The sequence below is a fragment of the Temnothorax curvispinosus genome, unplaced genomic scaffold (assembly GCF_003070985.1).
Source record: "Temnothorax curvispinosus isolate PA1 unplaced genomic scaffold, ASM307098v1 QBEX01003323.1, whole genome shotgun sequence".
NCBI classification, from domain to species: Eukaryota; Metazoa; Arthropoda; class Insecta; order Hymenoptera; family Formicidae; genus Temnothorax; species Temnothorax curvispinosus.
Genome location: NW_020213103.1, coordinates 371,466 through 389,821, shown reverse-complemented (window position 1 = coordinate 389,821; position 18,356 = coordinate 371,466). Strand labels below are relative to the sequence as shown.

Here is an 18,356-nt window from a genome sequence, read left to right as displayed (position 1 = left end):
TCGCGCGTGACTCTTTTTTCTCCGCATCGACGGTGATTTAAAAACGAGCGACACACCGCATACTTTGGTGTGTTGTGCTTTATTTACTTCTCTACCTTCCCCCTTATCTGGGGCGTGTGACTAGTGTCGAGAGTGTCGGCGACCCGTCCGAAAATCCGCGACGGCGTGCTTCCGCGGCCCTCCTTCCCTCCCCCGTCTACTACCTGATCGTCCGTTCGCGAGACACGTCGATGAACGCAACGGTGCATCGAGCGAGTTCTTTTTCTTCCTCTCATTTTCGCTCTTTCTCGCCGGCATGGCAGATGACTTCGTGAAAAATCTTCTGAAGCAGTGGAACTTGGGATTTTTGATCTCCAATTTTGAGCGTAAGTAAAAATTTGGTTATTATAATCGAGGTTATATGGAGGATTCACACTGCGTCCGATGTTCAACGTACGACGATCCGATATCCAATAACAGAATTTAGTATTAGAGACAAAAATTTCTTATTGGATGTCGGATCGTCGTACATCGAACATCGGACGCAGTGTGAATCCTCCAATAATCTTTTTCACTAAAACAATACATATTTTTCTGCTTAATCTAAATTATATAACTAAAACTATTATTAAAATACAGCAGTAAATTTTTATTCAATTTAATTCATTTACAGAAAATGCAATCAACAAGCATGTATTTTTGAATCTCAATGAAAAATTGATTGAGAAATTGATTCCCGTATTAGGACATCAATTTATGTTCAGTCAAAAATATGCTAAATATAAAGAAGAAATAGAAGTACAAAAGCTTGATTTATCCGATACTGTATTGCATGAAAGTGACATAATGGGCATGCCCATTGAAATCAAAGACGTTGTCCATATTTCACCTGAACCTTATCTTGTCGTTGCCACTACGCAATCAAATGCTGATTTACCTGCACCTAATGAAAATGCTAAAAGCATTATCAATGATAATGGTTAGGTTTGCTTTTATCTTGAACAATTTACTTTGTTTTTGCATAATATTGCAATGTAAACGTTCTTTTGTAGATGTGGAACGAGAACATTTTCTGGAATTATTAAATTCAAATTTCTCAGGTCGCCTTGTTGTGGCTATTTATGAACAGACACATAAAGTAAATACTGCTTTATTAGCTGAAGCTTTAATTAAGCCTGCAATATTATTGAGCTCTAATTATAAGTAAGTTATTCCGATAGACGGAAACGTAATGTTTAGATTATAGTTTATTTTTTACCAATATAAACATTACACTATGTACACTGCAATTGTTTATCTTTATTTTATACAACAATCATTATATGAAAATCAATACATATTTAATATATTTTATTTAGGATAAATTTTTCGCGTGTATAATTAAGTTACCTTATTTTATTTTCTAGAATAAATAAACAACAATTTGAGGATTTCACCAAGAAAATTGTACTGGCATTCCCTACACAAGATCGAGGTATATATTACTCATCAGTACAGTCAAAGGGTCCAGGATCTCCAGTAAACATAAGCGGCGTCCTGTACAATCATTACTGTCACTGCAGAAAGCTTCTCAAGACTGCAGGATTACTTACGAAGGACGACTCAAATAAGAATAAAAGGAACAGTTTAATTGAATCAGGTACAAATATTAATTTTCTATTTTTTGTATTAGGACAAAAAGAAAAACTTGATCGATCTATCTAATTTGTATTGTTATTAAAAAGTTATTATGATTATAATTATTCTTGGGCTTATTGTAAATCAGATCACGTAAATAAATTGTAAGAGCATATTTACCTAACAATTCATTTATGTAATCTATACGTATTTTGATTGAAACATCAATTAATTAGTCTGTGACGTTTTAGAAAATAATACTGAAGAGAATGACAGCATAGAGAAAACCCTTGAATGGCTCCAAACAAATACGACTGGAACTTTGGAGGAACATCTTGAGAAATGGGAGTCTATTTTTGCTGCGCGTAGTTTATTAGATGATATGAGTATTGAACAGATGTTGAGAAAATTCAAGTACTTACAAAACAGTTCAGGATACATTTTGGTACGTTAATTTATATTCAATAAAATATATCTACTCTATTGCTTTCTTTACATCAAGGGACGCGGCAGTGTCCAAATGGCAAGTATAAGAACTTCAGTGCGAGACGAGCCACGGGCCGCAGCACGCGCCCCTATATTACACGAGATTCAATTCTTTTAACCTCTTCACAATTTTAATATTTTATCATTTAATCTATTTTTAAATTTTATGAGAACTTTAAAATGTTTACCGTTTGATAATCAACCTTTTTTAATTATATAATTATCTATATTTTTTGTATCTGACGAAAATAACTTCATCTATCTATCTAAATTATATTTAATATTATACTTTTCAGTTGCAATCAGATTTCAATAGAATATATCCAGAAGAAAGAGATAAGTTTATTGAGGAATGGCCAAAAATTGCTGAATGTATCATAACTTTGGCTAAAAATGATAAGAAAAATCGCGATGTTAAAAATTATCTTTTGGAAAACTCAAAGTTCCTTGACAATGGTGAGTGACAATCACTATTTTGAAAATAAATTAGAACTATGTAGGTTATAATATAATAATACTTTTATTAATGTTTATACACCTTTTATTTGTAACCGTAGGTCATTCGTCATTGGTAGCTTTAATGCTTCTTCCATTAATGTTAGGATCAATCGGTTGTAAAACAAAAAGAGGGAAACCATCTTGGAGACCAACACGAAAAGAGGTTCAAGACGGCTTCTTATTACACATTCAGGTATTTTGTTATGCATGTAAATAAATATTTATTTTTATATTTATAATATTTGTTGATTGAAATTATGTTTATTTTCTTAGACTTACGAGGAATTTGAACCACTACAAGAATCGAAGGAAGCTAAATATAAAAAGTTTGATCTGACTATTCAGCCTTATCCCATGATATGTGGTGATCTCGATAATATTGTAACTTGTAGGATTTTTATCAACAACCAAGTTTACGTTTTGTCAGATCCATTAGAAACAGTGAATTGCTGTTTCAAAATATACTTTGTACTGAACGCAGATTACCCACCAGAATGCAAACACGTTTGGACTTTTCTGCAAAAGTTTGTCTATAAAATCGAAATTAAAGACAAAACAAATTCATATATAAGTGTAGATTCATTGATTAGAGATGTTAAAGTCTTAATGTGAAAATAGTGTAATACGTTCTTTGCACTTTTGTTTATTTAAGTATTCTTGTAAAAATGTATAAGAATGTTATAAGCTGCGGTACACGTCTAACATGTATTGAGCAAGACGTTCATTTTTATATAGCAGTGTTGTTTATTTGTATGCGTGTTCTTGTTCCATCTCTAACATTTAATTGTATAATTATTCTTTTATAAAATGGATTCTCAGAATATTAATTGTTTAGACTTGGAAAAAGAAATTGCTAAGATTGTTTTAACACTGTATAACAATCCTGTAGTGCCCAGAAACGTGATTCAAATTATAATTGAACATTTTACTAAATTTAGCGAAAATGTTTATATTCCTTTCCTTGTTCAACAGATTAAAACTAAACTTAAAACTAAATGTGATAATCAAGTAATTGGTGAAGTTGAAAAAGTTTTGCAATCTTATAAAAATCCGTTTACACAGTTTTCATCGGAACACCATAGGTTTAAATACATTGAGGAATGTAATTGGTACATTCCACCAGAAACCTATCCAATTTGCGAAACAATGGTGGAGCAAAAAAAGCAATGCGTTATTCCAAACTCGGTAAACGCAACAGTACAATATATACCATTAAGGGCAACATTAAAAGCTTTTTTGGAACTACCAGGATTGTTTAGTGAAATACGTAGCTATATGAAAGATCTATATAAAGAGAAAGACATTATAAGTAATTTTATACAAAGCGAATATTGGCAGCGCAGGCGAGCATCTCATGGTAATCGTTTTTATATACCATTATTTTTATATCACGATGATTTTGAAACTGGCAATTGCCTTGGTAGTCATGCCGGAAATAACAAATGCGGTGGTACATACATTTCAATACCTTGCATGCCCCTACACTTAAATTCTAAATTAAACTCTATTTTTTTATCAACATTGTCATATTCAGACGATAAAAAAGACGATAAAGATGATGGAAACAAAAAAATTTTCAAGTTTATCATACAAGAATTGAATATTGTCGAGGAAAAAGGGATCACCATTACAGTAGATAACATTAAATATAATGTTTTTTTTTAACTCGGATTAGTTTTAGGAGATAACCTCGGCCTTAACAGTATCTTGGGCTTTGTTGAAAGTTTTTCAGCGAATTTTTTCTGTCGCTTGTGCTTTATTCATTCGTCTCAGACAAAATCGTCAATTGTTGAGGACAAATCACTTTTAAGAACAAGAGAAAATTATGCAGAGGATTTAAAAAAAGCAAATGTGTCACTTACAGGCATTAAGTATCCGTGCGTGTTCAATGAAGTTCATGGTTTTCACGTGACGGAGAACGTCAGTGTTGACATTATGCACGATATTTTTGAGGGAGTAGCTAGTTACTGCTTTTCAAATATCTTGCATGATTTTATTTTCAACAAAGAGAAGAAAATATTTTCTTTAAGAGTATTAAATAGCAGAATTGAGCTATTTAATTACGGCATTTTAGAACAAGGGAATAAAGTACCAGTAATTTCGGTCGAGGTGATCAAAGAAAAAAAGAAATTAAAAATGTCAGCCGCAGAAATGGCGTGTTTTCTAAGATATTTCGGACTGATGGTAGGTGACTTAGTGCCTGAAGATAATATAGCTTGGCAACTTTACTTATTCTTAAGAAGAATAGTGGACATCGTCACTTCTCCCAGAATTGTCCGTGATCATATTCCTTTATTAGAATACCACATCAAGAAACACCATGAACTATACATCAAATTGTACGGTGATTTGAAACCGAAACATCACAACATGACACACTACCCTCGAATTATTATAGAAAATGGTCCATTAATTCATTTTTGGTCAATGCGATATGAATCAAAACACAGAAATCACAAATTGGCTGCAAAGAGTGTAACGACATCAACAAATATTTTGAAAACAATGGCAATAAAAAATCAGCTTAAGTTTGCATATTTATTAGCTACAAGTGATACCAAAAAAACAATGAAATTAGGACCTGAAATACTTTATAAAAAGCAAGTTGTCGTTGCACACTTTACTCATGTTTGTGATAAAGTGAATATACGACGGATAAAGTATGTAGAAACGAATGGAATAATGTGTGCTCAAAATAGTGTTGTTGTACAAAGTTTTCAAAAAGATGGTATGCCAATTTTTGGTAAAATTACTGCAATTTACTATGCCGATAGAGAAGTTTATTTTGTTTTAGTGAATGTACCTGCGATCACGTTTGATGAACATTATTTTGCGTTTCTAGTTCAGTTTAACGGCGATTTAAGAATTGTTAAAAAATTAAAAGACTTGCCGCAATTGAGTGCTTGTCTTTTAATTAAAAAAAAATCAAACTACTATGTAGCCACAAGACATGTACTATAACATATATATAAGAATTAAATACATTTTTATTTGAAAAAATTGCCATTAATTTTGTTATACAAATTTTTAATGATCTATTTACCTATTTTAATAATTATATCTAAATAATATTTAATTTTTAAAATATATTCTTGTATGAACATACAAATCAATTTTTTTAAGCATTATTATTATTTGCAAGTATTATAATTGTTCGATATTATATTACCGTATCAAAATTTGTAAATCCTACTTATACAGTTGAGTAGAATTTACCTAACTACTGCAGCTTAACTAATCAAGTAAAAATTATATAATTCGTTCGGTAATTTTTACCTAACCCTGTTGGTAAATACAGCTTAGCCAGTTCGGCACAACTGTTTTAGTAAATTTTACTTCGCAACTATGTATAGTTTACTAACGATTTCTCTCCGTGTGTCTTAGAACATATGAGGAAATTTACTTCCTTCAATTAAAGAACACGTCGCATGGAATAACAGCGTATAACTCAGAATATATATGAAATCGTATCGTTTTTCCATTAACAAATAATTAAATAATTAAATAAAATTAAAAATCAAGTATAATTGAATCAAAAAAGAAAAAGCGAATTTATAAACGTCATTTTAAACGAAAGAGGGGAAGGAGCATATAATAAAATTTTATATTTCAAACTCATAGATTGCATATTAAATTCGTCAATAATTAATATTTTTTTTAGTACAGTAGAAATCTTCTATCGCAAAATAAATATAAATTATCGATTTTCTCATTCAGCGTAATCTATGAAACAGAAAAGGAAGGAGTTAATATACTACACGCAGAGCAGAGCATGACTATAAATCCACACCAATATATATTGGACACTGCATGGAGCCGGTGTTCACGGATCTACTTCCCTCAGTAGATAGAAGATCGATGCTAGGAGATGAAGGAAATTCCACGATGCACGTCGTAAGCGGAATCCTGAATGTACCTTCTGTCCGCAAACGGAATAAGTTGGTCCGTTCTTGGACGCGCAGACAAATTCCTAATCGAAAAAATTTTTGCGACACCGAAAACTTCTATAAGCGTTCGTGCAATATAAATCATCATAAAACAAGTAATTCGAGATATAATACTCGCAAATAGCTGTCACTTTGTGGCACGTAATAAGGAACATAAGACGCAGTATGTAATAAAATTTTTTCAAAAAGAAATGAAAACTGCCTTTTTTATTACTTCATAAATACTGTTTAAAATAACGTAAATATCTATTAATATATAGCTAAATGCGTGTTGCATTTTACACGAATTTTCTATAAATAACTAATTTTCTTATTAATAATTATATTCTATCAGATTTCATCCACTATATTTAATAACCGAAATTAATCACATGTGTAACTTAATAGCATCATGGTAATAAAAATATGTATATCTGTATACAGTTATAAATCTTTAAAACAAAATGTAAATAATTTGCAGCATTAGTATGCGGCGTCGTATAGTTGAGAAATATTATGTTGCTTAAAAAGCAATTTGTGAAAATAAGAAGTTTACTATAACCAGATAAAAGAGAAAGGTTCATTTCCTATCGATGAATATCTGCAAATTTACGGTACAAGCAGGAAGCAAGTTATCGGTTATGATCCTGTCGCTGCGAAATATAGAACCTGATACATTTCGAATATAGTTACGGATCAATGCGTAAGAAGATGAAGGAAGCTCCAATAGATCAGTATAGAAGCGAGAATATCACGATCGGGCATTAAAATAAATTATATCTCATTTGTGAGAAAATCTTATTGTCAGAAAAAAACTCCACACAATAGACGTAAAAATATATAGATAAATAACAAATAGATAAATCCCACATGTGTATAAATTCGTGTATATAAAATATAAACGTGAAAATGTCATAGGAAAAAGATATAAATCGGTATTTCTCGAAAAGAGTTTTGTTTTTAAAATTTCACTGGTTTATCGAATAATATTTCGTACTTTTATTATAAAGTAATTAAATTTATTGCTTTATTTAATCTTCTGTATTACTCAAAAGATATATTGCGGTAATGTAATTAATGTAATTAAGATATGGGATGAGATAAGCTCTTATTCGCATTCGGCAGTACCAGATATGCACGTTTATCTGCGCGTACGTATCCGATTACAAAATGCTTTGCAAAAACATCTATGATCATATATAAATCTCAACACGATCAATTCGAACGTAACGTGTACGAAAATTTTTATCGCGACGCTATGTATCAATGTCAAGCGGATATCCGGCGGAATGAACCCGAGGAGCGAACCGGCAAATGATCCACCGATTAATCTCCAACACCCTCGGGAAAAATTCAATTAAATTCGAATTGTGACCGTGGAGAGAGAAACCATAATCCGCCTCATTGTCTGCGCACCAAGGATTAAATCTGTCGATAAAACTCGAAACAAAAACTTCAGTTTTATTTCTCTTTTTGTCACGCAAACACGTTATGTAAAATTTCCCGCGTGCATGACATGCTATAACTTTTATATTAAATCTATGAAAAATTTTTTAATATAGATCGTACGAGAGAAACATCCTATATTTGATGTAAAACATATCGCCCTTCTATGTCTCTCCATTAGTCGTTATCGTCATCAACAATCTCGCAATAAAAACATGGAAAGCTGATATTTTTACACAAAAATTTGTACGCAAAAATTGTACGCAATTTTATGAAAAAAACTGACCACTTATGAAATGACGGCAAAACGTTAAATATACATAAATAAAACTCAATCATTCCTATGTTAATCATTGTGTTTATCAGATTTTTAACTGGCAAATAACAATTCTTCTTTGCATACAACCACTCTGCGCTAATTGGATCGCGATTTTTCCTACGTTACTTTAGAAAATGGGATTCTCCTTTCTGTCGTGCCGAATAAAAATTAAGGCAATGCGTCCGCGATAGTGAAAGACGCACCGTCATTTGTACGAAATGGAAGAAGCGAGGAAGTAATTTGTGCTTGTCCCGCGCGCGCTTGTCGAATCCTGTCGGGAGTAATAATTCATGTCAGTGGCCCCTAGCTACCACTGCCGGGTATTCTTTACCTGATATACAGCACGGAGTAGAATATATCGACCCGTTAGAAATAGCCTTGCAGGTCAGCACGCAAGTTTTTACATTAACTACCATCGACCCTTCGCGTGGCAAGTTTGCTTATGGCATATGGTATCGTAACTTACATAAACGTCGTGTATTACGTTACGTTATTACCTCCCCTCAGTAGAAACACTCCACGCTGATGTGGGACGAAGAGATTTTTTAATTCAAAAGTTCGGAAAAAACTCGAAAATATCGACTTAAATACCCTTCGATTGATTTTGCAACACTTTTGCGCTTCTTAAACTCTTTCTATGTCACCTAGAAATCGATCTTCGAAGTTTTGTTTGACCGCTTTGTATCTTCAAACGTGGCTTTAAATTTCTGCATTATTGAGCATTATTGAGCTATTACGGTCAACAACTTTAAATTCTCACATAACATATCATTATGCATAAGAGGTTTACGTATATAGAGCGTTAAAGAAGGTCGTTTACTTGTTGAATGTTCGGACATTAGCGCACAAATTGGGTCTTCTTTCATCGTTAAAAATATTTGGCGACACTTTGATACTCGCGCTAGAACTACACGGAATCGGATTAGAAACAAGAACAACGTACGTCTTGACACATCAGACGTTCCCTGATAAGTATCCCAGTTGCCAACAGAGGAACTCGGACATGACGGGGAGATGCACAATAAGTGTTGGGTTACGACACAAACTTGTGTGGGACAATGGACTAACGAAACTATGGTCTTGCGAAGACACAGCTAAGCGTGGGTTATCGGGTTACCGGCAGTGCCAAGTTACCGGGAATCGTGTAGCTTGAGGGTAGCTCGAAGATAAAGGACTGCGAAAAGTGCCTGCGGAACCCGTGGGAAATTTCGTCCCGCGCAAATGCGCGGTTCTTTGCTTTGCATCGTGACGCCGGTTGTGATCGATATAGCACGAGGCCGGCACACGGCACACGTTTGCGCGCATTCGCTCTCGGAGAAAGCGAGATAAAAAAGAGAGCATCGGTATGATGCATCAAAAGCCTCGATGAGACGCATGATCGAGTGCACTCGCGATGATTACAACGATGACCAACGGGCGTCTCGCGATAATTAATCTTGGGCACGCTGACAGCGTTCCCCGTTTTATGGGTAACTACGGGCAAATACGGTCTCTACGATGCGCCAATTTCTCGGTTCTGCATCGATATACTCTACGGGCTCGAAGCTTGGAATAGAGCAGTCTAATATAGACCAGACGCACACGAAGAAGGTACGACGCGAGGGTAATAGGAGGGAGAGTCCGGCGAGGCGTTTGACAGGCAAACAACCTTCAGCCATCTTGTTCGATGACAACGGTGCTATTATCTAGTCAACAACGTTATTATAAACCGCTACAGCCCAAGTTCCATCGAGTGCAAAGCGATTTAACGACAGTTTACCAAAGTATAATGTTTCGTCGTATCATGCGCGAGAGCGGCTTTATAGTTCCTGATGAAATGCCTTGGGGTTTCTAAAATTTATGTCCGTCATTCTATAATACATAATCTTAGACAACAGATTGCGCTTTCATCGCCGTGATGAGATATATTATGCGAATTTAGACAGCGATATAGCGTTTGGACGATCGTTTGGACGATCGCGCCGGAGCAAGAATTGGCCCGGCAGGATGGAATAATCGCGAGTGATGCCCACGATGAATGAAAACAATAGGCGGCACGGTAAACGTCATCGCGCGAGAGCGAAATGGCCTCTCCAAGAGGTTCTCTCACGTCCTGATGAAACCTCGAAAAGTTCCGCTCGTACCGTCATGCCGACGTCCACGTCGTAGGCCGAGCTTTTGAGGAATTTCATAAACTTTTGTCGTCTGGAAAGTTAGAGGCTCGCCCGTGAATAGAGATCGCTTCTGCTCTCTTCTGGTCGCCCTATACCGAGATAGGTGGAAAGCAACGCGATAGCGCCGCGCTGTACATTTCGCGTTCGTCCGCCGGTCGACGGCGAAACCGGCTGAATACAAGGAGTATTATGATCCCAAAAGCCGTCTCTTTATGCCGGTTATCAATGGTTCTTGGAAATACAGAGCAATAGGTGTAAACGTTGCATTGTCCACTCGTATCTAGGATAAACGCTGCTCGCATATGCTCGCTGCACGCCAGCGATCCGGTTTCTGGTCGTTTTTCATTGAACAATCTCCCCTAACTCTCGTGCGGAGTCGTTCACTGATATTGCCACTCGAGAAGAGCGAACGTGCATATTTGAAGTGTACGCTGTAGAAAATGAAGTGATGACATATCCATTGTTATCTTTGTAAATGTGATAAAATATTTGTGACATATATTTAGATGTATATGCGTATATTATTTATACATAAATGTAATTTAATAATGTATATATTTATTTTTATATATATTTGTTTTTCTTCTGGATTAATAAAATAATTTTAAGTTTATACGGATATATATTTATAATATGGTATAAATATATATGTATATGTCCAAACTTAATAATATTTTTTAAATCAAAACGTAAAATGAATTATCTTGCTATATAATAATAGCATATCATAAATATAAATCTTCAATAAAATAGTGATAATCTGTTTGTAACAGTATTGACTTTTCTCAGACCGTGTCGTTAAAGTTAGGCATTACAATCGCGTTTCGATGCAAAACAGATCGCATACTTGCCGCACACGTGTGCGCAATGTCGCAGCACGTGTCGGAAGATGTAGGCACGCTCGCCAGTAATGCGCTGCGCATGTAAGAAATGTATAGTCCGTGACATTAATATCATGTTTTAGGTTGTTCGATACTCGTGGGAACTAACTCCAACAATTTGACGTATAATCAATATCATAACGTTTTAAGATTTAACGTGCCCAATTTTACAGAAAAAATATGTCTATTAAAAGTATATAGGGTAGACCGGAGCACGTTGTCACACATTTGGTTCAATATTTTTTGTATTTTTTACATTCAATATTTAAGAGTACTTTGATATGCCAAAATTTCGAGTGAACCCTCAGTTTCAATTGGACAGTATCGAATTTTGTGTGATTGTTACTCTACAGTTGTTACATAACAATAAATAACGACAGGTCGCTTGTGACAACGTGCCCCGTGACCGGGGCACGTTGTCACATATCAAATGTAATTGCATGCAAAATGTTATCCAAACTGTATTCAACGTAAATATCAATATATTATAGTGCGCTGCAATGTAAAAAAGTAAAATCCTTCACAGAAACATTTATTTTATTTCAAAAAAGTACAAAAAGCACGAAGTTTTCGTCTTAATCTAAATACAAGAATTCCACTCGAATGCGCAACTTATACACTTTTTTTATAATCATGTCGGTGATTAAACATAAAATATTTTTACTCGTTATCGTCATCCGAAGATTCGCAATAGATTCCCCATCAAATTCGTGACAACGTGCCCCGAGGGCATTTTTTTACTTCAAACAGCCTCATGGCCGACACGTTTGAGATATTCATAAGGTTAGGTATTGCACGCGGTAGGTAAAAGTACATACTTTAAGATAATATAAAGGTCTATTCTAAAAACACATAAGCTTCATGTCCAGTACGTTGAATATTAGACAATAAAATTTTACTTACGGTCGCAAAAAACTTTCAAGTTGATTTTACGTCAACACGGCTGGAGCAATCTCAACACTGTAAACATACCAAAGATGGGCATACACTAACACGTTTTTGGGAATGACGGGTACTGCTCTCTGGTTATTAGTTTTTTAAATAAAGCCGATGTGACAACGTGCCCCGTGTGACAACGTGCCCCGGTCTACCCTTATATAAATAATATCATAATTTTATAATTTAAAATCAGTATTGTCTACGGAGATATATTCTATTAATTACAAATTGGCAGAAATAATTAAATACAATTATTTAAACATTTTTGTACGTTTTTATAAGCGTATAACATATATATTCTTTGAGGATTTTGTTATTTTGACATAATAAAAATATCACAAGTATGCGCCAAATGAATTCAAGTACTTTTCCTGCACTCGTACACACGATTATTTTGTTTGGCACTCGTCTATGATATCTTAGTCTAGATATAAATATATACCTCCTATAATCGATAACACCACGGACGTTGTAAATTTAAACCCGTACCTAATCCCGTAAAACATAGACGTCAGAAGCCATGAGTGTACGTGTGTCTGAGTGTGTGTGTGCGTGTGTGTATATGTGTACTAACTTCCGCGATAATATGATTTGCATATAAGATCTACGAGATCTTCCACTTGAGAAAATAGCGCTAGTAAATTGTCGATATTCACAAACTCGTTCGGACGATGCGGTAAAATCTCAAGGATAAAAACGCAGATATATCTGTATTAACACTTTCCTGAGGATTCGCTTATCTATAAAATATCTCACGCAATTTTATACAATATTTTTCCTTCGCACTTCTCGAGCATATCTTGCATCTTTTTTAGTTCAAAAGTTGCATTAGGTAACAAACTATTATTCTGATAAGAATAAATTCTTAAGTTTGTATAACAATTTTTTATCAAGATGGACTTTACTGTTACAATTACAGTTATTTTGCGACATAAAATATATACATAATTCAAGCTTTAATATCATATCATCAATATCGTCAATTCACGCGCCGCGCGCACATTGTCAAAACCGCATTACTGTAAATCCGTTGTATCCAGCAGCACACCAAGCGACATACATGTATAAAACCATTGCATGACTACGCGCACGGTAATAAACGAAAAATCGATCTAAAATTTTATTCTAACGAGCAACGACCTGGGTGCATACACGCGATATTAGAAAATTCCGTTATACGACAGCGCGCGCGTATTTAATAGGTTTTTACGAGAGATGCATTATATATACGAACGTCTCCGTATTTTTATGACAGAGGGGTATCCGTGACGCTTAGACTCGTTTATCACCACCATTATCGCATTATTGTTCGTTTACGGCAATATAAAGGATATATTCCGCTCAAAGGAAGCGTCGAAGGTTGGCCAGTTGCATACGACGGCGTCTCGTACCTTACGAGGCACGCAGTGTCAGAATCAAGCGAGGAGAGAGGGTCGGCTAACATAAATACGTCCGGGGCAGGTGTTCCGTAGTGATTGCCGGCTCCGCCACGTCATTAAGCAACTCTGCCGTGAAAGTTACTCGGACCGAAATAATCGCGAGCGGTTAATACGAAATAAAACTTACGGCGAAACGCGATTGGAAATTTGCGTCGTATAGTTTACCGGGGCAGTCGCCACCTCTTATTACGTAACCGGCGCGACAGCGGAAGAACGGCGGAGCTTTCCGGAACAGAAGCGCCTTTGGTGGAAGCGAGTACCGCTACTGGAGAACGAAACACCGTGTTACGTTATAATTTTACGCAAATTTGTACTTCGTGTGGGAGCATTTGTGCTCCCGAAGAAGGAGTCTGGTTAGCCTTATTCCTATGTCTTAACACAATGCAGCAATGCAGCAGAAGGATGTTATCCCTCGAATAATTAACAGTCCGTATTTCTAACAAACGAAACTGCTTAACGTTGTAACATATTGCCGGCGGGCTTCGAGAATTCACCAGTGTTGTGTGATAGGGAATTCTGGTAGCTCTCGTCTGCAATGTGTTAAGGTACAAAAAGACGAGCAATGCAGCTGCAAGATTCGCTGCAAGCGGCACAAGGTTAAGGAACGAAGTAGATTATAGACGATCGGAGAACTTTTACACCCCGCAAAAGAGAAACATATTGGTAGAATATTAGAAAGACGTAATGTGGAATAACATATATATTATCTTCTTTTTACACTATTTATATAAAGTTTTAAATTTGCACGTTTATGCTTTATCATTATCATTATTATTTTTATTTTTATTTTTATAGTTTAAGTTTTATAGTTCTAGTATTAATAGTATCAAAGGTATAAGCTTGTAAGCAGTTCTCTCTCTCTCTCTCTCTCTCTCTCTCTCTCTCTCTCTCTGCAATTCAATAAAATTATTATTATTATTATCAGTATATCAATAAAACTCTATGAAATAACAGTAAGTACATATAAATAGTATACATATGAACAGACTGCTAAAAATCCTCTTAAATATTTCGTGATAACTTTGCAAACTATCATTCATGTTCACATTACCCTCGACATTACCTAATTGGAATAAAATAATTGATCATGCCTGAATAGCTGGCTAGGCTGGTTATTGATTCGGTTATCACTCAAAAATGCAAGAACCGAGGAAATATAAACGTGCGTTCATGAATAATGAGCGGCAGTGCCAACTAGATTGATACGCGCAATGCAAATAAGAATTACATTGGAATAACCGAGCAACGAAAGCTAATAAGAGACTTCATTAAACGAAGCGAATGGCGGAAAAGCGCGGTAGCCGAATCATGCAGAATATAAAGGGAAAATTAAAAGAAGAGTTCAAGCATCAATGGTAATGGTATAAACGCTGAAAAATGAAATTTTCAGAGCAAATGAAAAAACTGGTTGGTAATTCAGTTGTAAAACAAATTATTATAACAGAATATTTAATATCTCGTTTAATATATCAAAAGCATTCCATTTTGTACATTTACACATATTGTACGATTTCCCACTATATATGGACATGTATATACTATTTTGCAATAAAATAGCGATTAGATTGTTTAATGAATAGATTGTTTAATGAACAAGGGATTAAAAAAATATTTGCCTATAGTTTTTCAATGATTGAGAAGCTAACATTGCATCACGCATGGAATTGTTAAAATATATTTATTTATAAATTTTGTTAATTAAATAAAAAGTTTATACTTTTTTCAGACGTAGTTCGTTAAAAAATAAATGAGAAAAAATTATAGAAATTTATACTTATATATAATAAATCTCATTAATGATTTAATGGCCTCAATTCCTCGCCTGTCAAAATTACTCCATGTGGTTTAGCAAGTCTGTGGTCTGGTAGTGTCCCAAGTCCTTCAAATATTATATGGCTACGCAAGAACAGGCCGAACACCCGGCAAACAGGTTTCCTGCAGGCGACGCTATTGTGCGGTAATTTAAATCAGTATGTGCCTTTCGGGTCCGTTCGATAATCGTGAAGATTGTGGATATCGCGGATCGTTTCTTTTATAAAAGCTATCAAATTTCTCTATACAGTTTGAATTTTGAAACATATAATCTGATTTATGAAACAATTTTGCAAACTTTATATTAATTTCTCTGACATGAGTTATGGATATTGTGGCAGCAAGACGCGATCGAAAAAATAACAAAAGCAGCAATATTGTAATAAAATATCTATATGTTGTTACATCAAGATGTGATAAATTTTATAAATAAATTTTATTCTAGAGATATCATACCTATAAAAGTAATATAAAAACTTTATAACAACATTGCTACATTTTGCACTTGAACAATTTTATTGAAAGATGTAGCAATGATGACCACTATTAAGTTTCTCTATAAACTTACATTTTTGCAACATTTAATTTGCATTTATTTCCTTATATATTATAATCAAGAAAATTAAATTTATGGAACATTGAGTAACTGTAATCAATGTAAACAAAATTAATTCAATGCGACACGCTGGATGAAGTTATCCCAGATTTTCATTCAACAATATCGAATTTAGTTTTTTGGTCACTGTCAGTCTCGAATTGATCGCGATGAGCGAGATGGAAGAATGTTGCGAGGCATATATGCGGCGAACGGGCGCGAAGAACAGTGGAGAGGATCGCATACCTGTGGAGCAGGTGTTCCATCGAAGACCGGCTTTTCGTTCTCCTTCGTCTCGCGCATACATCTGCACAGTACTCTCCCGATCGCTGTATATTTACTTACGAGTACGACACTCGCGCACAGATTTTCTGAGCACGACCGATATCGAATGTGCGCTTCATTCGCTTCAAAAGATTTTCTACGTGGAAATCCGATTTTCCTCAACTTTGCATCGAGCGCCATCGTAGTTGCAACTGCGAAATTCTCACTGATCGTCTCGTATCTTGCGAAAATCGCATTAAGTTCACCCATTAACTTCATTCAATAACATTATCCATTAATTTTATCCAATAATCCAAATTAACTTTATTCACATTGATAAAGGTCACTCAATAATTTATAAATCTTCCATTTTTTCAGAATGATTATGCTTAGCAGACAGAATGCGAATTAAATGTCATAAAAAAGTAAAACCGACGATAATCTAAATGTAAAAAAATTGAAAGAGAAGTATATTGTAAAACGTAGAGAGCAAGATAGCGTGGTCATGGACTATCTACTTATAACAGTTATATCGAGTGTCTAAAAACTGAAATTCTCTGATCACAAAATATCAATAAAATCGATAAGTCAGCCGATAATTCGAATTAAAACATAGTGACCATTGTAAATTCTCGAAACATAACCGTCGTTATAACGACGTGTGACGAATTCGTTGATTAAATTACATGTTTGCGATTGTACAGACACCCGGAGATTCTGCTGTGCAATTAATCGTCGACAATGAGCGAGGGAGGATCGATACGCGAGGTCGTACGAAATATCCGAGTATTTCGCTTGCGCACGCTAAAATTTACTGCGTTTTAATTACGCTCTCTGTAGCGCCGCTCCAATTGTTCCGGCCAATGCACTACGCTCTGCGACTGTTTATTGCGATAAATCGCCGTAAAATTTGAGTAGAACCGATTATCGATTGTTATAAACGTGTTTCGTGCGCTGGACGGACGTACTGAGTTGCGTTAACAACGAAACCGAGTTAACATCATATTCCGAATTCAGATCAGCTGCTAGCATTACAAAAAATAGCAAATGTGTGTTTTAAATCTGTATCAAGTAAGTACCTATGGCATAATTTGTTATTGATCAATCAATCAAAACATTAAAGATGAATATTAGTATCAATATTCGTCTCAATACGACGAATATTATTACGAGTTTATTATACTGTTTTATTATAGGCAAGATAATAGCAAGATTTGCAAGATTTGCATGTAAGATTTTATTTAAATAAAAAACGGATATTTTTGGAAATATTCATAATTATTTATTAAATCGCTTTTGGATGTCATCAAATCGAAATATCCTTTAAATTTGTATCATGTATATATATGGCATAATTTTTCATTAATCAATCAATCAAAATATTAAAGATAAAAGTTAATGTCAATATTAATTTCAATACGACGAATATTATCACGAGTTCATTATACTATACTTCATTACAGCAAGATTTTATTACCTAAATAAAAAACGGACATTTGAAAACATTCTACTTATTTATTAAACCGCTTTTAGATGTCGTCGAATCGAAAAATATCCTTTAAGCTTTCCGTTCGTTTCATTTCACGTTGAGACAGAAATAGTAACAAACATACACGCGAGTATCGAGTCGTCCATTGAGTCGAATCGTATTTCTGTACGCGCGCGTATGGTTTCGCGTTAACTGCATCGCAAATGGAAACGGTTTACGGGAAGAAGAAAGAAGGTGGGAAGGAGAAGGAACAGGACGTTGACGCAAGACAATGATATGGACCGGCCGTTACCGCCGGGCGACAATCGCGATGCAACAACTGTCGATCGTGACTCGAGTTGCGAGTAATCGAGGAAATAACACGTGCGGTCGATACGATACCGCCACGCCGCGCCGCGCCGGCATCCGCGCCCGTTCTTTCCCTTTTCTCGTACCTTCATTACTCGCGATGTCCCGGCCGCTCTTTCACACACAGTCTCTCTCTCTCTCTCTCTCTCTCTCTCTCTCTCTCTC

At 35.0% G+C, this 18,356-nt stretch overlaps 2 protein-coding genes across 7 annotated transcripts in view; one reads left to right on the top strand and one right to left on the bottom strand.

The window, feature by feature from the left end:
* LOC112452369 (protein tincar) overlaps positions 1 to 18,356 on the bottom strand; it is a 151,011-nt gene that overhangs the window by 120,078 nt on the left and 12,577 nt on the right. The gene's annotated exons all lie outside the window — the stretch shown is intronic.
* On the top strand, positions 56 to 3,211 carry LOC112452371. The gene is made up of 8 exons (XM_025012538.1): positions 56 to 365; positions 653 to 958; positions 1,032 to 1,182; positions 1,386 to 1,618; positions 1,848 to 2,041; positions 2,379 to 2,538; positions 2,640 to 2,773; positions 2,854 to 3,211. Exons 1-8 carry the CDS (start codon positions 296 to 298, stop codon positions 3,190 to 3,192), a joined length of 1,587 nt encoding a protein of 528 aa, XP_024868306.1. The 5' UTR covers positions 56 to 295; the 3' UTR covers positions 3,193 to 3,211.